The sequence below is a fragment of the Anomaloglossus baeobatrachus genome, chromosome 2, assembly GCF_048569485.1.
Source record: "Anomaloglossus baeobatrachus isolate aAnoBae1 chromosome 2, aAnoBae1.hap1, whole genome shotgun sequence".
Classification (NCBI taxonomy): domain Eukaryota; kingdom Metazoa; phylum Chordata; class Amphibia; order Anura; family Aromobatidae; genus Anomaloglossus; species Anomaloglossus baeobatrachus.
Genome location: NC_134354.1, coordinates 668,300,333 through 668,321,209, shown reverse-complemented (window position 1 = coordinate 668,321,209; position 20,877 = coordinate 668,300,333). Strand labels below are relative to the sequence as shown.

At 45.4% G+C, this 20,877-nt stretch overlaps 1 protein-coding gene across 1 annotated transcript in view; it reads right to left on the bottom strand.

Moving 5' to 3' along the window:
- The window catches only part of MARCHF9 (membrane associated ring-CH-type finger 9), a 262,551-nt gene that overhangs the window by 37,021 nt on the left and 204,653 nt on the right, over window positions 1–20,877 (bottom strand). Inside the window, exon 3 of the mRNA XM_075334479.1 lies at window positions 17,004–17,159. Within this exon, the coding sequence (XP_075190594.1) occupies window positions 17,004–17,159 (156 nt within the window). The remainder of the gene's footprint in view (window positions 1–17,003; window positions 17,160–20,877) is intronic.

Genomic DNA, 20,877 nt, shown 5'->3' with positions numbered 1-20,877 from the left:
AAGCAGAGACTGATTGACTATGTAAAAACTAAATTATAATGAAGGGATCAAATTGACTTAAATGGGTGTCTGTCAGGGATCTGTTAAAGTCTCTTCTATGCAAGCTACTTAAGTCACTTCTTTTGGCTTCCACCATCCAATAATGCGTTCTCTGCAACATTCATTAGGTTACAAGGATGACCTGCTCCAGGCCGACTTTCAACTGTGGTGTATCCCTTCTATTTGTAAACTATTGCTTTAAAGGGGTTTTCCAGTTTATTTCTTTCTTCTTTCTTTTTTTTAAATATGCATGTTGGTCCACTTTCACACTCATGGGCTACACAGACCGGGATGAATGGACGGTCCACGGGTCTCCTGACACAAACTCAAGTATGATTCATGAGACCACTGGACCAGTCCATACATTGCAGACAGACTTAATCCATGATTGTATGATACAAGAAGCCGGCCTTAAGCTGGGTTCACACTAAGCGACAACGACGTCGCTGTTACGTCACCATTTTCTGTGACGTAACAGCAACCTTGTAAGTCGCTGTTATGATCGCTGCTTAGCTGTCAAACACAGCAGCCGAAGCAGCGATCATAACGACACGCGTCGCTGTGCTGCAACATGTGCAGGGAGCCACGCACACTGAGCGCTGGCTCCCTGCTCTCCTAGCTACAGTACACATCGGGTTAATTACCCGATGTGTACTGCAGCCACATGTGCAGAGAGCAGGGAGCCGGCACTGGCTGGTAACGGTAAATATCGGGTAACCACCTTGGTTACCCGATGTTTACCTTGGTTACAGCTTACCGCAGCTGCCAGACGCCGGCTCCTGCTCTCTGCTCGCTTCATTTCGTCGCTCTCTCGCTGTCACATACAGCGATGTGTGCTTATCAGCGGGAGAGCACCAATAAAAAAACGAACCAGGGCTGTGTGTAACGAGCAGCGATCTCACAGCAGGGGCCGGATCGCTGCTCAGTGTCACACACAGCGAGATCGCTAATGAGGTCACTGCTGCGTCACAAAAACCGTGACTCAGCAGTGATCTCGCTGTGTGTGAAGCACCCCTAAGGGGTGCTTCACACATAGCTAGATCACTACCGAAATCGCTGCTACGTCACGGTTTTGGTGACGCAACAGTGACCTCATTAGCGATCTCGCTGTGTGTGACACTGAGCAGCGATCTGGCCCCTGCTGTGAGATCGCTGCTCGTTACACACAGCCCTGGTTCGTTTTTTTATTGTCGCTCTCCCGCTGTGACGCACACATTGCTGTGTGTGACAGCGAGAGAGCGACGAAATGAAGCGAGCAGAGAGCAGGAGCCGGCATCTGGCAGTTGCGGTAAGCTGTAACCAGGGTAAACATCGGGTAACCAAGGTGGTTACCCGATATTTACCTTCGTTACCAGCCTCCACCGCTTTCACGCTGCCAGTGCCGGCTCCCTGCTCTCTGCACATGTAGCTGCAGTACACATCGGGTTAATTAACCCGATGTGTACTGTAGCTAGGAGTGCAGGGAGCCAGCGCTAAGCAGTGTGCGCGGCTCCCTGCTCTATGCACATGTAGCAACGTGATGATCGCTGCTGTGTCGCTGTGTTTGACAGCTAAGCAGCGATCATATCAAATAAATTTAGCTCTAAGGCCCCGGGGATAATAGTAGTCTAATTACACGTATAATAATCCCCAATTATATGAAATTAATTTTTATTTTTATTCAAGTAAAAAATTTTACACCACACCATTATGTGCACACTGACATTACACTGATCAATTGTCTTAAGCCAACTATATGGCAACCCCTGATCTTGAATATCAAGAACAGGGTTTACAATGAAAATAGAAGACAAATTGATACAATTTAAACATACATAGCCAAATGCTGGTTCACAAAAGGACACAAAATGTATAAGCCAAACTTACTCACTATATTGATTAAAGGACTGATTTTCCAAACGCCTTGTGTGGATACTCCTGGATGAATATATCTGACTGTGACCACAGAATCAGCACTATTGTGCCAGCATAGTCACATTGGGAGCTACCGAGTTAAGTTTGGCTTAGGCTACTTTCACACATCAGGTTTTTGCCATCAGGTACAATCCGGAAAAAAACGGGAAAATCTGATCCGGTACCGCATCCGGTTTATCCCCATAGACTTGCATTGTAACCGGATTGTACCTGATGGCTTTGCGTTGCATCCGTTTTTTTCCGGATGCGGCAAAATTTATCAAAGCGGCGGCCGGAGGCAACGTATCTTGCAACGTTTTTTTGTCCGGCAAAAAAACCGCATCGCGCCGGATCCGGCGCGATACGGCGTGTTTTACACTGAAAGCCTATGGACGCCGGATCCGGCGCAATGCGGTAAAAAATGGATGCGGCTACCGGATCCGTTTTTGTAAACTGCGCATGCACCAAATTAATTAAAAAAGCTGATCCTTCAAAAAAACGGACAAACCGGATGCAAAAACGGATGCAAACCGTATCCACCGGATCCGGTTTTGTACGCATCCGGCATAACGGATCCGTTAAAAACCGGATCCAGTGGATACGGTTTGTATCCGTTTTTGCCGGATCCTTTGCATCAGGAAAAAAAAGGATTGTGCCTGAATGCAGAAAACTGATGTGTGAAAGTAGCCTTATACATTCTGTGTCCTTTTGTGAACCAGCATTTGGCTATGTATGTTTAAATTGTATCAATTTGTCTTCTATTTTCATTGTAAACCCTGTTCTTGATATTCAAGATCAGGGGTTGCCATATAGTTGGCTTAAGACAATTGATCAGTGTAATGTCAGTGTGCACATAATGGTGTGGTGTAAAATTTTTTACTTGAATAAAAATAAAAATTAATTTCATATAATTGGGGATTATTATACGTGTAATTAGACTAAGCAGCGATCATAACAGCGACTTACTAGGTCGCTGTTATGTCACAGAAAATGGTGCAATAACAGCGACGTCGTTATCGCTGTAGCTATGTGTGAACCCAGCCTAAGTCATAGACTTCAATAAGCAAAGGTGTCACGATCTCCAGACATCAGCATCAATCTCTAGTCCTGATAGTTCCACTACCAGCCTTTGTTAGACACGGAAGAGTATTTCCTGTTGGTGGGAGAAAAGATCTGGGTGTTTTAAAAAGCTAAAACTGTTCTCTCCGGTCTTTGCATCACCTATGATACAGAAAGAAGCAGATCTCGCTATAAAAGCGAGCAGTCAGCCAGCCCCCTTGACACACAGCACTGGGCATGTACCTAGTAGCAAGCAGTCAGCCAGCCTCCTTCGCAGACAGCACTGGGCATGTGCCTAGCTGCAAGCAGTCAGCCAAACTCCTTGGCACTCAGCACTGAGCATGTCTTTGCAGTGAGCAGTCAGCCAGACCCCATGGTACACAGCACTGGGCATGTGCCTAGTAACAAGGAGTCAGCCAAACCCTTCACTCACAGCACTGGGCATGTGCCTAGTAGCGGGCAGTCAGCCAACCCCCTTCACTCACAACACTGGGCATGTGCCTAGTAGTAGCTAGCAGTCAGCCAGCCCAATTCACTGACAGCACTGGGCATGTGCCTAGCTGCAAGCAGTCAGCCAAACTCCTTGGTACTCAGCACTGAGCATGTCTTTGCAGTGAGCAGTCAGCCAGACCCCATGGTACACAGCACTGGGCATGTACCTAGTAACAAGGAGTCAGCCAAACCCTTCACTCACAGCACTGGGCATGTGCCTAGTAGCGGGCAGTCAGCCAACCCCCTTCACTCACAGCACTGGGCATGTGCCTAGTAGCGGGCAGTCAGCCAACCCCCTTCACTCACAACACTGGGCATGTGCCTAGTAGTAGCTAGCAGTCAGCCAGCCCAATTCACTGACAGCACTGGGCATGTGTCTAGTAGTGAGCAGTTAGCCAGACCCCTTCGCAGACAATACTGGGCATATGCCTGGTAGCCATCAGTCAGTCAGCCCCCTTCGCTCACAGCACTGGGCATGGTTATGCTCTCCCAAACACAAGCCAGAAGTGGAGCTGCAGTCACCCAGCACTGATGCGAATTGCTAAGTCAAGTATATGAGCTGGGCTGTTATCATATTTTACAAACACTTTAAAGATATTTATTTAACACTTGACAACCCCCTTAATGATCTCTGACAGATATACAATTGTTCCTTGTACCCGTCTCCTGAGCAGAACTTTTTTATTACTACTATTGTTAAGGGCATGGCTGACAATTCCTACAACGAAAACGGTTAAAGAGCAGTTTATTTATTCTGACTCTTCCGACATTAAAAACAAAAAAACAAAACCGCTCTGTTCGGAGGTGTCAGTCATTGTGAAGCTTGTTTTGTGTAACGTATTTTGTAACATTTTCAAGAACCCAGAAGTGTTACTAATGTATGACAGCAAACAGCAGTAAGTGGCCTCATGTGCGACATATTCCTCCAAAACTGCGAGACGTTCTGATGCAAACATCACACATTTGTGGCAGAAAAATGCCGTCTAAGGTTTTTTTTTTTACTTATTACAAGATCCTTGTTATGTCTCATTTTGGTTTTGTGAGTGTTTATTTAGAGATTTACTCCTGAAGGAAACGATACTTTATGTATCATGACACTGTAATATAGCCCAATCCATGCAGAGTTACCATCAGAAGTCTGTCGGCTTCCTACAGATCTGATCTGTCAGTGCCCGGTGCTGGATTAGGTTATCTCCAGAGCACGATGTGATGCCCACCATTGTAGGGGATAATATATTCTGTTGTATGTTGTGATGCCCACCATTGGGGGGGATGGTATATTCTGCTGTATGTTGTGATGCCCACCATTGTGGGGGATGGTATATTCTGCTGTATGTTGTGATGCCCACCATTGTGGGGGATGGTATATTCTGCTGTATGTTGTGATGCTCTCCATTGTGGGGTATGGTATATTCTGCTGTATGTTGTGATGCTCTCCATTGTGGGGGATGGTATATTCTGCTGTATGTTGTGATGCTCTCCATTGTAGGGGATGGTATATTCTGCTGTATGTTGTGATGCCCACCATTGTGGGGGATGGTATATTCTGTTGTATGTTGTGATGCCCACCATTGTGGGGGATGGTATATTCTGCTGTATGTTGTGATGCTCTCCATTGTGGGGGATGGTATATTCTGCTGTATGTTGTGATGCTCTCCATTGTGGGGGATGGTATATTCTGTTGTATGTTGTGATGCCCACCATTGTGGGGGATGGTATATTCTGCTGTATGTTGTGATGCCCACCATTGTGGGGTATGGTATATTCTGCTGTATGTTGTGATGCCACCATTGTGGGGGATGGTATATTCTGCTGTATGTTGTGATGACCACCATTGTGGGGGATGGTATATTCTGCTGTATGTTGTGATGCCACCATTGTGGGGGATGGTATATTCTGCTGTATGTTGTGATGCCCACCATTGTGGGGGATGGTATATTCTGCTGTATGTTGTGATGACCATCATTGTGGGGTATGGTATATTCTGCTGTATGTTGTGATGCTCTCCATTGTGGGGGATGGTACATTCTGTTGTATGTTGTGATGACCACCATTGTGGGGGATGGTATATTCTGCTGTATGTTGTGATGACCACCATTGTGGGGGATGGTATATTCTGTTGTATGTTGTGATGACCACCATTGTGGGGGATGGTACATTCTGTTGTATGTTGTGATGACCACCATTGTGGGGGATGGTATATTCTGCTGTATGTTGTGATGACCACCATTGTGGGGGATGGTATATTCTGCTGTATGTTGTGATGACCACCATTGTGGGGGATGGTATATTCTGCTCTATGTTGTGATGACCACCATTGTGGGGGATGGTATATTCTGTTGTATGTTGTGATGACCACCATTGTGGGGGATGGTACATTCTGTTGTATGTTGTGATGACCACCATTGTGGGGGATGGTACATTCTGTTGTATGTTGTGATGACCACCATTGTGGGGGATGGTATATTCTGCTGTATGTTGTGATGACCACCATTGTGGGGGATGGTATATTCTGATGTACGTTGTGATAATCACCATTGTGGGGGATGGTGTATTATGCTCTATACCAGTCTTGGTGGCCAAAATAACTGCCCTCCATCACAAGAAGCGCATCTGTACACTCCCTGATACTGTCAGCACTCATTGGATAGTACCAGTATGGCTTCAATTTCAGACAGTCCCCTTTATCCTGATTTTAATATGTGATTTTGCATCACATTTACTAATATATCCGATCTCCACCAGCACTTGTTAGTGTTGCTTTCCTCATATGGCGCGCTTGTTCTCCAAATGGCTGCTAATATTTGACCAGATCTGTCCATCAGCCTCTTCCAAAAGAAAAACACCTCACAAAGAAAAGCTCTTTTCCAATCGGACCAGTCTGATGGACAGGTTTGGTCATGTGCTCCTCCACTGGCAGCCATTTTGAGAACAGCTACATTGAGCAGTTTATGAGGAAGACGGCAATAACAAGGAGGAGAACCTGTATTACTGATATATTACTAAGCACACAAGTAGGGTTGCCAGCTGGCCAATAAATCAATGGCAGAGGACCTGGAAGCCAGAACACTATTTTTTTGTTTTCCCAGCAATAGCTAGTGCCTGTATTTTTGTGCTATAGCAAGCTACGTCCTGTTTGAGCTGAGCACTAACCCTTTAGGCTGCTTTCACACATCCGTTTTTTGCTGAGCGGCACAATACGGCGCTTTGCAGAAAAAACGCAACCGTTTTTTTTTTGCCGCCGGTTGCCTTTTTTCCCCGCATAGACTTGCATTAGCGCCATATTGTGCCGCATGGCCTTGCGTTGCGTCCATTTTTTGCCGGATGCGGCATATTTAGCCCATGCGGAGGCCGGATGGAACGTTGCCTGGCACGTTTTTTGTGCGGCGAAAAAAACGAACAGCGCCGGATCCGCCGCGATTTACAATGCAAGCCTATGGACGCCGGATGCAGCGTACTGCAGCAAAAACCGCATCTGGCCGCCGGATGTGTTTTTTTGCACTGTGCATGCTCAGTATCAAGCCGCATCCGTCAAAAAACGGACGGGCCGCATGGAAAAACGTATGCAACGGATCCGGTTTTTCCGCCGCATCCGTTGCATAGGTTTTTGAGCCGGATTGAGCCGCACTGCAAAAACTGGATGTGTGAAAGCAGCCTAACCAAGTTATTCAGCCCTGCGAACATCAGTGAGGTTAAAAGAGGGTATCCAGCTAAGGGCCCTTTCACACGTCAGTGATTCTGGTACGTTTGTGCTTTTTTTTTAAACGTACCAGAATCACTGACATACGCAGACCCATTATAATGAATGGGTCTGCTCACACGTCAGTGATTTTTCACTGCACGTGTCTCCGTGCAGCGTACCCGCGTGTGCGTGATTGCTGCACGGAGACATGTCCATTTTTTTCTGGCATCACTGATGTTCCACGGACCACGTAGTGGTGTGGTCCGTGAAACACGTGCCAGAAAAAAACGTGCATTTCAAATAATAAACATTTTAACTCACCCGGCGTCCAGCGATGTCCTCTGCAGCCCGTTCTCCCTGCTGCTTCTAAGCCGCCTGATTACTGTCGCGCATATTCATTATGCGCGACACAGCCGACCCGGAAGCAGCTGCTGCAGGGGTCACCGCCGGCCGGATGCTGCACTGCGGGAGCGATCAGCACCATGGACAGCGGGAGCGGGCGCAGGTGAGTTGATTTCTAAGTGCAATCACGGACCACGGAGAACGGAGCCCGGATTGCACTTAGACAACCCACGTGTGCCGTGATTCATGGCACACGCAGGGACATGTGCGTGTTTTACACGCCAGTGAAAAATGTCACTGTTTTTCACTGATGTGTGAAACGGGCCTAACAGGCAGGTAGTTGCTGACACAGGTAACTACCTGCCTGTTGTACCCGGTGCCAGCTGAGAGTGGTCACCGACTGCTCCTGTCGAAGATTCAGCTGCTCCATATCCCCAGAGCAGCTCTTCTTCCAGGCTGCTGTGTTGACAGGGCGTGACTGCTGGCATCATGCTGATCGACAGCCACCTTCCAGCAGTAAGGGCCTATTCACACTACATTTGCATGCAAGATCTATCTTTGCAGGCCACTGAAAATCATGCAGACATGTTTAATTTTGATCCAAGTGTTGGGTTAAAATCAACAATGAGAGGGTGAAAAAAATCAGACTGCACTCAAAGGACATCCAAGTGCGGTCCGATTTTCATAGACTGTAAATCTAGAAAAGGTGGAGAATCTTTATTTTTGGTTTCTCCACGTACAAAAAATAGGGATGAGACTCAGACCACACTATGCTCAAATTGTGATCAAAGAGTGACCAGAATAATCGATCCCTTTTTCTTGTCCATGGAAAAATCGGACATGTGAATGAGCCCTTTGGCAGTGGGAGCAGCTGTCACAAGGAGATTTTTACAAAGATCTCCGCCTGTCATGACAGCGTCAGGATCTATGGAGACTACAGATTCTAGCACTCTCCCTGCTAAGTTCTCTGATGTCTGTGATCAGAGCAGAGAGACTCGGGCATCGACCCGCAGACTTGTATTTCATAGGCAGGCTAGAAAGAGTTCAACTCTGCTGGACTGCTTGTTAGTCTCCTTTGATCACATGCTGGGGGTGGAGCCAGACTCATTCGCTTCCCTCCTATATATGCTGGGTGGACACTTCCCTTAATGCCAGCAATGGCTTTTCTATACTGGTCTGGTGAGGTGTTTTTGATCCAGACTTACTAGTGGTTTTAGTTCTTTGTTGCTGTGAGTGGTTGCACTGTTAACCCTTGCTGTCCTTTTGTTGCTGCCTTACTTCTCCTGCCTTTCTCCTTAGTCTCTTACTGTTTCACTGCTTGTTCCTGTGAGTTTGCACTGTGGTGGAGTTTTGGTATTCCCCTGTATGTCTTTATTTGTAATTCCATCACACTCCTGCCCCTTGCTTCCCTGGAGGGAGTACGGGGTTGGGGTGGAATAGTTTAGTTTTGGTCAGGAGATTAGTAAGGCATGGGACTCTGGAATCTCCACCATCAGGGGTAATCTGGAGGTTAGGGATAGTCTAGGATTCCCTAGTGTGAAGGACAGTATAGGACTGGTCTGTGACCACTCTGAGCCGGCAAAAGTCAACGCTAGGCACAACAGGCAGGTAGTTAAGCCCATTGTAAAAAGAATAGTCACAGAAAATTTGCTTTAAGTGTGGGATTAGCACCAGAAGAGGTTGGTAACAAGCAGCTTAGCAGAGACCCAGAGACAGCACATTGCCTGCACAGGCCTATGAATCAAAAGCAGAGGATTGTACTCACGAGGGTGGTTTCACACTAAGCTTTGAAGTGCCCATTTGTTGTTTTCATCCTTCTAGCCATTGTACCTTTATTCAGCTGTATGAAAATGTAAAAATCCTACTACCTGGGTTGTGGTTGAGAAAACAGCTGCAAAAAATTCATGCAGAATGAGCCTGTTTAAGTCACCCTGAACCTGGGCAACATTTTTTGATTGTAAAAGGTGGCAACTCAATATGGAACTACATTGTCTTGACAATAAATAATTCTGAAACCTAAACTTCATTGTAAAATCACATTTCATCAAAGTGTTAACCAGGAAACTGTTGTAAAACAATTTGAAAAGTTGCAAAATTTGTCTACAATGCGGATTGCGCATAAATGTTGCCACTTTTGGCATCTTTACACTAGTTTGAAGCAAAACCGACAAAATGAGCAGAGCTGGTGAGGAGTCATGGAGTAGCTACACTCATCTGTCAAATTCATCAAAAGTGTCGGTGTTTTGTACATCAGAAATGATACTTCAGCCCCTTATTGGAGTAACATTTCTGGCAAAACACATGGAGGCGCTCGCCACTAAGAAAATGCACTGAATTCATTAAGTGCCGTGCACCTGTTAATGAGTTCAGCGCATCGTACTCCAGCGAGCGTGCACTACACCAGTCGTAATGAATAAGCCCCCATTTGTTTCTAGGGTCTTCCGGGGCATGACAAATATTCACAATGTAGTGTGTATCCTTGAGAATCCTGACAGTGTATTGTGTTCTCCCTATTAGGATCCCCTGTTGCACAGTCTCCGGTGGTCGTGATATGACCTCCCATATACGATTTGCAGACTTGCGGTCACGTGCAGACCACTTTCTCTTCTGCTTTTCTCTTTGCTTCATTGCGATGTTGAGATATTATTACTTTTCCTTCTACGTATGCTGCAGTCTAGCATTGCTTATGCTGAGATAAATCATAGGGATTAGGGGGCAGTCAGGCGGGTGTCATTTTTGTGTATTTGAAGCTCATTATTATTTTGGTTTAAGTGTCCCAGCAAATTTGCAGCTAGAAGGTGAAAAGTGCTTCTAATATAAGTACAGAGCGGATCAAAGGGACTTCAGAGATACAATTCAGGGAAGCTTCTTACGGGCAGAAAATAGTTGCGCGTCCTAAAAAAAGAGAAATCATTGCTTTGCCTTAAATAATGAAATTCTTTTTGTACTTCAGTTCTAAATTTGGCAAATTTACATTTGCCATTCATGTTTGATCATTGTGTGGAGTCAGAAGGTTGGCTTCCGGGGGAGATAACAAGCACAATGTACTTCTTGCTGGAGATTTTCACATTATAAAAAAAATGATCTTGAGGAACATGTTATTATTTTGTCTTATGGGATAAGTCATTGACATCAAGTATGAAGATATCCTCTGCCGTTAAGGTGTAATAACTGGTAGGTGTGCGACTGACATCAATCATATTACTCTACATATCTTGTCTATAGCTGAATTACACCTCTGATAAGCTCAATTTCTGTAAACCTCATTGTCAATCACATGCATAATGCTCAGTAAATGGGATTCCCCAACATGATCTTCACAGCTTCTCTATTTGAACCCCCAATTGACAGGGATCTGTGTATGGACTGCCAGTCAGGACTTGTTTGCCTGATTTTTGGATTTATTAAAAAGGTACTGTGCAGGGCATTTTTTTTTTGCTATCAGAGAGATTCAACATATTGGTCCAATATTCCCACATAGGGAAAAAAAACAATGGGATGGCTAAAGTAGAAAATGTTCTTTTAGGCTTGTTTTACACGTCAGAAAAAAACACAGACCTTTTTCACTGACGTGTTAAAAATGTATATGTCCCTCCGTGTGCCGTGATTCACGGCACATGTGTGTTCTCCATGGGCTATCCATGATAGCCCATGGAGATAAACTCACCTGTCCCCACTCCTGCTGTCCGTGGTGCTGAATCTCTGGCTCTGCTGTTTCCGGCCGCCGATGTCTCCCATCTGCAGCTACTTCCAGGTCGTTTGTGCAGTGCATAAATGAATATGCATGAGAATAATTAGCAGGCCTGGATCAACAGGCAGTAGCTGCAGAGGGGAAACTGTGGCGGCCGAACACAGCATCCGGGAGACTTCAGCACCACGGACAGCAGGAGCGGGGACAGGTGAGTTTATCTCCATGTGCTATCACGGATAGCACATGGAGAACCCACACTGACGTGTGACACAGGCCTTCAGGCCGCTTTACACGCTGCGATATCGGTAGCGATATCGCTAACGTGAGTACCCACCCCCATCGGTTGTGCGACACGGGCAAATTGCTGCCCGTGGTGCACAACATCGCCCAGACCCGTCACACTACTTACCTGCCTAGCGATGTCGCTGTGACCGGCGAACCGCCTCCTTTCTAAGGGGGCGGTCCGTGCGGCGTCACAGCGACATCACTAAGCGGCCACCCAATAGCAGCGGAGGGGCAGAGATGAGAGGAACGTAACATCCCGCCCACCTTCTTCCTTCCTCATTGCCGGTGGACGCAGGTAAGGAGATGTTCCTCGTTCCTGCAGTGTCACACGGAGCGATGTGTGCTGCCGCAGGAACGACATGGACCCCCATGTCACCGATGAGCGATTTTGCACGTTTTTGCGACAATGCAAAATCGCTCATAGGTGTCACACGCAACAACATCGCTAAAGCGACCGGATGTGCGTCACAAATTCTGTGACCCCGAGATCGCTTTAGCGATGTCGTAGCGTGTAAAGCGGCCTTTAGGCTAGGGTCAGCATATTTTTTCTCATCCAAGAAAATCGTATCAATCATGCTAATACCACTCTGATCAGATTTTCATTAGTATTATCATATTGTGATCAGATTTTTTTTGGATATGGAGGTGATAAATAAAAATTCTAACTTCTCCATTGTGAAAATCGGATCACACTTAGATATAAACTGCGGGCAGTCCAATTTTTCTGATGGACCCACTGACTTGCCTGCCTGAAGCGATCTGATAATCGGATGCAACTTGGACATACTGCGATTTTTTTTTCAGCAGACCGACTCAAGTGCGATTAAAGGGAAAGTTTAGTTCCACCATTGCCTATATCAGTACAATTTCTCAGGGATGGGAACATGCTTTCATTCACTGCTGCAAAACTTGGAAGGTGCATGCCAGGAAGGTTCAAATTATTCATTTGGGTGTATTAGGAACTTGCCAAATTTCAGCTGGGCCCGTTACACTGTGGATGTAAATCATTTGGCCAACAAGTCATCTGGCTTAAAGTTAAAATTCCTCCAGTTGCCATAATCATTACAATGCTAAACATTTGTTTCAGGCCCGGGGATTCTTTCAGAAAGGTTCAGCTTTATTAGATTCCACTAGACACAAAAGATCCACAAAATCCCAATGATAAGTATGAATAACTGGATGTGGTGACAAGTATAAGGGAAGACCCCGATATTAAAAATGGAAGCTAAAAATAGTGCTCAACTCTACTTTGGTGTTTTGGCTTTTTTATTTTTGCGTAGTTTACTACATATTAATGGGAACCAGATAAACTGCACGTTTTTAGTACAATGGGGAAGTCAAAAACTACAGAAAAAAATCCAGAACTTCTTCTAAGGCTGCGTGCCCATGATTAGTGTTTGCAGCGTTTTGGATTCAGCGTATTTTCGCTGCATCCAAAATGCTGCATTGTACAGTACAAGCACAGTGGATGGGATTTATAGAAATCTCCCAATGCTGTGTGTGTACGGCTTGCAATGAAAACTGACCTGCATTGTGGCTTTACGAGCTGCAAGCATGTCTGTTCTTTGCTGCGGAGTCGCAAGTGTCCTCCGTAGGGAGAACACAAGCGAGAGACCACAGCGCCCCGAACCTTAATCGAGGGCACGAGCAGCTGTTGTCTCCTACAGAGGAGACTCACGGCCCCACAGATCAGGACCTGCCGCACCAAGGACGCAGCAGGTCCTGATCGTGTGCACGTATTCTTAATATTACTTTGCAAAGATTAAATGATACAAGACAGTGGATACATACTCTTAAATCTGGTTAGGTCCCAAGCCCCTTTGGAGACTAGTCAGACAGTTGGGTCCCTGGCGGCTGCTCCCTGCCAATTACTGACATGTCTCTCCCTATAAACATACGCAGGGGGGACCTGCCTGTCCGACTAGTCTCCGGGGTTGGCTTTTAAAGAATGTTTTTCTTAAAACGTTACAGCATTTCATAGTCAAACATACATGGCTGAAATCATACCGCCAGTGCCTGATACATGCGGTCCGTGGATCGGGCAGCATGTAAAATGCCATCAGGTTAAATTTAAATAAAAATATATACTACGCTCACTTTGTTTGGTATGTCTGTTGCTCCTTTGCCTGGTTCACTGCCAGTCTCCGCATAGCTCAGCCTCATGCAATAATGTCTTGTTCCTTTTTTTAATTATTTTGTGTACATTTTTTGCAGCAATTCTGCCCCATGTGGCCAAACCCACAGAGACACTCCTCGATGCCTCAGTTGTATATTACTGTATTTCATTCATAGAGAGTTGCGCAAGGTATACACACTGATGATTAGAAAAGTCATGAAGACAGATAATGGATTGATTTTTTTCTTTTTATAGCTGAAATTTGCCTTAGGGAAGACTAAAACCTCACTTTTAACTTAAAAATAAATATTATACATGTGCGCATTATTAACTGAGGTACAAGTATTGGAGGGGTTAGGAAGATTTGGTCCGATAAAGGTCCCGTTACACGCAACGACGTATCTAACGATATATCGCCAGGGTCACGGATTATATATTGTCTCGTGTGACGCCCGCATAAGGCTGGTTTCACACATCAGTTTTTTGCAATCAGGCACAATCCCCTGCACTACCGCACGCATCATCACCGCACACCCCTGCACTACCGCACGCATCATCACCGCACACGCAGGCACTACCGCACACATCATCACCGCACACGCAGGCACTCCCGCACGCATCATCTCCGCACACCCCTGCACTACCACACGCATCATCACCGCACACCCCTGCACTACCGCACGCATCATCACGGTACACGCAGGCACTCCCGCACGCACCATCACCGCACACCCCTGCACGCATCATCACCGCGCACACCCCGGCATTACCTCAGTCCCCGCTGACAGCGCGATTCACTGCAGTTGCTGCGTGGAGCTGATAGAGAGCGGCGGCGGTGTTCTACTCCCACTCCTGTCAGCTTCATGTAGCAGTGCTGAAAGCGTCGTGGGACCTCTGTGGATTACGTCGGACTTGGAGGGGTATTTGGGGATTTTAATAAAATGGTGAAAGAGGGTGTTTTTTTGTCTTTTATTCCAAATAAAGTATTTTTTCGGGTGTATGTGTTTATTTACTTTCACTTACAGGCTAATCATTGGGGGTGTCTCATAGACGCCTGCCATGATTAACCCCTTATTACCCCGATTGCCACCGCACCAGGGCAATTCGGGATGAGCCAGGTAGCGTCCTGGGACTGTCGCATCTAATGGATGTGGCAATTCCGGGCGGTTGCTGGCTGATATTTTTAGGCTGGGGGGCTCCCCATAACGTGGAGCTCCCCTTGTTGAGAATACCAGCCTTCAGCCGTGTAGCTTTATCTTGGCTGGTATCAAAATTGGGGGGACCGCACACCATTGTTTTTTTAAATATTTATTTATTTTACTGCACGATATAGACACGCCCACCGGCGGCTGTGATTGGTTGCAGTGAGACAGCTGTCACTCAGGCGTGTCTGACTGCAACCATTCATGGGCGTCGGTGGGCGGGGAAAGCAGTGAATACGATATTGAATAATGGGCGGCCGGAATTTTCAAATCAGGAGAAGCCGCCAGCAGTGTGATAGCCGTGCAGCGCCACGCCAGTGATCGGTGAGTGAGTGAATGAGTCAGTGAGTCAGTGCGTGCGTGAGTGAGTGAGTGAGTGAGAGAGCGAGAGTGAGTGATTTTCTGACAAGCAATGAATTTATATCACTTCTGGGCATGCTCAGAAGTGAAAACCGAATCCGGTACATGCTTCCGGCATTTGAAGAATGCCACCGGATTCGGCATGCATAGACTTTAATTACGCACCATGCAGCACAGCGCCGCATGCGGCGTTATGCAGTTTTTTGCCGCTGGCAAAAAACGTTCCTCTCTGCGTCCTGTGCGGCCGCCGGAATGACAATTTTTGCCGCAACCGGCAAAAACCGAATCAAACGCGAGTACATGCGGCACAATCCGGCGCTAATAAAAGTCTATGAGGAAAAACTGCACCCAGCAGCAAAAAAAAAAAACGGATGCGTTTTTTCTGCAAAGCGCCGGATTGTGCCGCACAGCAAAAACCTGATATGTGAAAGCAGCCTTAGCGAACAAAAATACTCACCTTATCGTTGATTGTTGACACGTCGTTCATTTTCATAAAATCTTTGCTGCTGCAGGACACTGGTTGTTCGTCGTTCCTGCGGCAGCACACATCGCTACGTGTGACAACGCAGTAACGAGGAACAACCTTGTACCTGCGGCCGGCCGCAATGAGGAAGGAAGTAGGTGGGCGGGATGTTACGCCCGCTCATCTCCGCCCCTCCGCTTCTATTGGGTGGCTGCTTAGTGACGGCTCCGATCGATATTGTGCGTCACGGGCAGCGATTTGCCCATGACGCACAAACGACGGGGGGCGGGTACGCTCGCTAGCGATATCGCTGCGTGTGAGGGGGCCTTAACACCCAAATAAAACCATTATATATTGTGTTTTTTTCAATAATCTGAACCCAGTAACAGCTCCCAGTCTAGGACCCTTTATACATGATCGTTTTTTTTGGGGTGACCGATGGTCCTCAAAAAATTGGAGGCATGTCCGAAATTGCTCAATTTTGTGGACCCACAGGTGGATACCGACAGAAGAGGGTCCTGTGAAGTCCAACAACTCATCATAATGCAGGAATCTACTTGTTTTGGAGGAGGTAGCTGGCCCCCTTACCTCTTGCAGCTGCACAGGTTTCACTAATGATATGTCCGCCAATACGTGGACCACACTCACACATCAATAAATATGTCCATGATGTGGACATACAGTCCATGACCACCTTCCATGGTGCATCATTGTGTTGTCTGTTTCTAACACGGACATGTACATTCTGCCTAATAGTACGAAGAGACAATTTGCAGCAGAATTAAGAAATATTCTTGTAGTTTTTGCAGTACATGTAGAACCAAATATTTTCTAAAGATGTCCGACAGCCATCTCTCTCGACTCATCTGTACACGAGTGCTCGAGTTGGCTGAGCGTTCATCTGTTTTCTACTGGGAGGGGAGAACAATAGGATTAGGCATTAGCATTATATCTGCCTAATCCTTCTTGTCCAATACATAGGAAGATTCAGGAGGCCCTAATACATAATAACGGTCAGTGTATTCTCCCGAAATCATCATATTTGGTAAGTCTGACTGACTGTTCAGACAATTTTAATCTAAAAGATATGGAGGAGTTTAGACTTTTATGTAGTGCAAGTACGCCAAGAGAGTCTGTAGGGAATGTATCCAGCATGTGGAATACATTTATTTTACAACTGAAATCAAGAGTAGACACATATAACTTTATAACATACTGTATGCCATACCGTACAGAATATTGTTCCATACATCCTAGCTAAACGTCTGGGAATTTAACCAGTATATACGTCGGATATACACTATAACAGAGCATTACAAGTGTTCTTATTAAGCCATCACAAAGGAGTTTTGTATTTTGCATGCAGGAAGCCATCTTACCTGGAGGGGGTTCTTAGTACTGATAGCTAGGACATGATATTTGAAATAACACAGCTCACAGCTCCAGGATCCCCGCTCACTAATCCATCGTATTAGGCAAGGCTGATGTGTGCAGCGCACAGACCCGTCACAGCGGCATGGGCTCAGCAATTCTCCCTGAAAAACAGAAGAAAACATTTTAATAAGTCCCATACTGATAACATCATAAGAATCATAGAATGTTAGAGTAGGAAGGGACCTCCAGGGACATGGTGTCCAACCCCCACCTCAGAGCAGGACTCACTAAACTATCTCAGACAGATGTCTGTCCAGTCTCTTTTTCAAGACTGTCATTGAAGGAGAACTTGCCACCTCTAGTGGCAGCCTATTCCACTCAATAATCACCTTCACTGTCAAAGTTTATTCTAATATCTAATCTGTATCTTCTCCCTTTCAGTTTCCTTCCAATGCTTCTAGTCTTTCCATGTGCCAATGAGAATAAGGATGATCCCTCTACACAGTGACATCCCTTCAGATAAGTTTCATCTTAGCCTTCTTTTTTACAAGCTAAACATTCCCATATCCTTTAGCCGTTCCTCGTAGGACATAGTTTGCATTCTGCTCACCATCCTTCTCTAAACTTGCTCCAGTTTGTTGATGTCTTTTTTTTTTAAATGTTGTTCCCAGAACTGTACACAGTATTCCAGATGATGTCTGACCAAAGAGGAGCAGAGGGGGACAATTACTTTACATGATCTAGACTGTATGCTTCTCTTAATATTTCCCAGAACTGTGTTTGCCTCTTTTGCTGCTGCATCTCACTGTTGACTCATGTTCAGTCTGTGATCTACTGTATTAGTATACCCAAGTCTTTTTCACTCGTGCTGTTAGTTAGCTATTCATTCCATTCTGTAAATGTTATTTTTGTTTTTCTTGAACAGAATTTTGAATTTCTCCCTATTAAATACCATTTTATTAGTCACTACCAACTTATCTAGATTGTTCTGAATCCTCTCACTTCTCTAGTGTAAAGGTACCGTCACACATAACGAGATCGCTAGCAAGATCGCTGCTGAGTCACGGTTTCTGTGACACTGTAGCGATCCCGTTAGCGATCTTGTTATGTGTGACACCTACCAGCGATCAGGCCCCTGCAGTGAGATCGCTAGTCGTTGCAGAATGGTCCAGGCCATTTTTTTCAAAGGCGATGTCCTGCTGGGCAGGACACATCGCTCTGTTTGACACTGTATGACAGGGTCACAGTGACTGCTGAGATCGTTATACAGGTCACTACTGCGACCTGTATTGTTCCTGCATCGCTGGTAAGGTCTGACTGTGTGACATCTCACCTGCGACCTCCCAGCGACTTACCAGCGATCCCTATCAGGTCGCATCGCTGGTAAGTCATTGTGTGTGACTGGGCCTTTAGTCATTACCAACTCATCTAGATTTTTCTGAATCCTATGACTTCTCTAGTGTTAGCTATCACTCCTAGCTTTGCATCGTCTTCAAATCTGATTAGTTTACCTACAGTTCCCTTATCTAGATCATTTATATAAATGATCATTTATATAAATGTTGAACAACACTGGGGCCAAGATAGAGCTTTGTGGTACCCCCCTTGGAAACACTCTTCCAATTGGATGTGCAACCATTTATTACCACTCTAACTATGATCACTAAGCCAGTTATGAATCCACCTAACTGTAACCTTGTCAATCCCATACTTGGTCATTTTTTACAATATGGACAATGTGAGATACTTTATCAGTATGAGATGCTTTATAAGACACAATGTAATGTGTAGGTCTCATTCAGACAAGGTGCTGTTCACATGTCCACATTTTTCGCAGATCGGACATATGCAAAAAAAAATAAATAAGTGACAGTGACATGTTCGTTTCAGAGTCATGAAAATCACGGACTGCACATGGTTGTCATCAGCACGTAGTCTATGTATTATCCTTAAAGAACACAGCAATTTATAGGAGAAACGTTGCAGGTTTTTTTCCATATGTGAAACCATTGATGGCAAATACTGATACACTGATAAAAATCAGATCCAAAAGACTGATGAATAACACTCCGAGTTTTTACGGAAGCAAAAAATCATGGATGTCTGAATGTGGCTTAAATTCCAATAAATGGTGCATATTCATAAAGCAGCCTTTTAATGGGATAAGGGTTATTTCTTAATCTATACATGACTGGTACAACCACTGACTGAAATAATATGTGCTAGTCAAATATGGACGCCAATAGGAAATGTCATTCACAGCGGCACCTTGCTGTCTTCACACATTCGATTGCCATTCATCTTTAGCCATTTCTTCTATGCTATGGCAAGACTATTTCTGTAACATCAAAGGCTCCTCTAGCCCCCAGGTCACCAACAATCTAGAGGATTTTTTTAAGGCTTTATATTCCCTTCATCCAAAGCAGGTATGCTCGAGGGGAAAATAAAGCCAAGACTCCATTGTTATCTCAGTGGTGACCTGTGGTTAGTTGATGTTTCTACAACATACGTAAAAAAAATGTGCAGTAAAAGAATTCAAAGGCGAAGCGATTTTTAACCACTGTCACTTGCATGACGGCAATAATAACAGTGCACAATAACCTCACGTAGGGTGCTCACCTGTATTTTCCTTCAGCAATGACAGCCGGATAACAAGCTGCTAACAAGGTGCAGTAATTGATTTGATACAGCTCAATGGCAAACACAGATCATATAACAAATATGCTGAAGGTACAAATACACCCTGCAGGCTTATGTTTTGGCTGTTATAATGTAAATGTAGGCACCTACTGAGCTGTCCTCACGTAACTTAATGGAAAAAGCCGCAATGTCATAGCATCCAAAGCATAAAGCAAACAGGTGGTAAAGTGTTGGCGCCCTTGAAATTGTTCCAGAAAATGAAGTATTGTATTATTACAATTACACGTGTTTTATTATATATGTTTATTTCTTTTCTATGTATGTGAACAACCAAAAAAAAAAAAGAGTAAAAAGCAAATTGGACATCATTTGACACAGAACTTGTTGGCACCGTTATGTCACACGGTGTTCAGCTCTAAACTCGCCAGATGTCATAGCGCCTTCTGACCCTGTTCACACTGCAGAGTCTGACACCTCACCTGGTGCTTTAGAGTTGCACGCTTAAAGTCGGGCATCGACCTGTTGTGTGTTTACAGTGAGGGCAGTCAGGGCGTGGAACAGGCTACCTCGGGAGGTGGTGAGCTCTCCATCAATGGCAATCTTCAAGCGGAAACTGGATAAACATATAGCTGAGATGATTTAGGAAAACCTGCACTCGCAGGAGATTGGACCCGATGACCCTTGAGGTCTCTTCCAACTCTACCATTCTATGATTCTACTAATGATCAGTCTAGCAGGAGGCTAATTTCTACTAGCCTGTGAATTGTTGCTAGGATCATGGTTTTCTGGAGACCTATCACGACCGCCTTCGCGCTTGAAAAGATGGTGGAATCTTCTCCTCCATGCTGATAATAGCTTCTGCAATTCTGGTCTATGTGTATGGTGATCCAACTTTTGGTGAGTTGCTGTATGCCATTCTGGTCTGTTGTGGAAATACTCATAGTTTGATTATTTACTTCCCTTTCTTTATTTCCTTCTGAGCACATTTTGTCCACACCTCTGTGAGTGATTGCTGGGAGTTTGTGTTTGGGTTTCCCCCAGTCTTTCTTTCTGGGTAGGAATTACCACTTCAGTCCCGACCCTCTCCTGGTTTGGGGGTGAGAGAGTATTAGACCTAGGGCTACGCTGGTGGTCCAGACTACTTCACTTCAGAAGTACCTCTGGACTAAGGGACAATTAGGGCCCCATAGCGCGAGGACCTGTTTAGGAGCCCCTGTTCCCAGTTACTACGTTACCCCA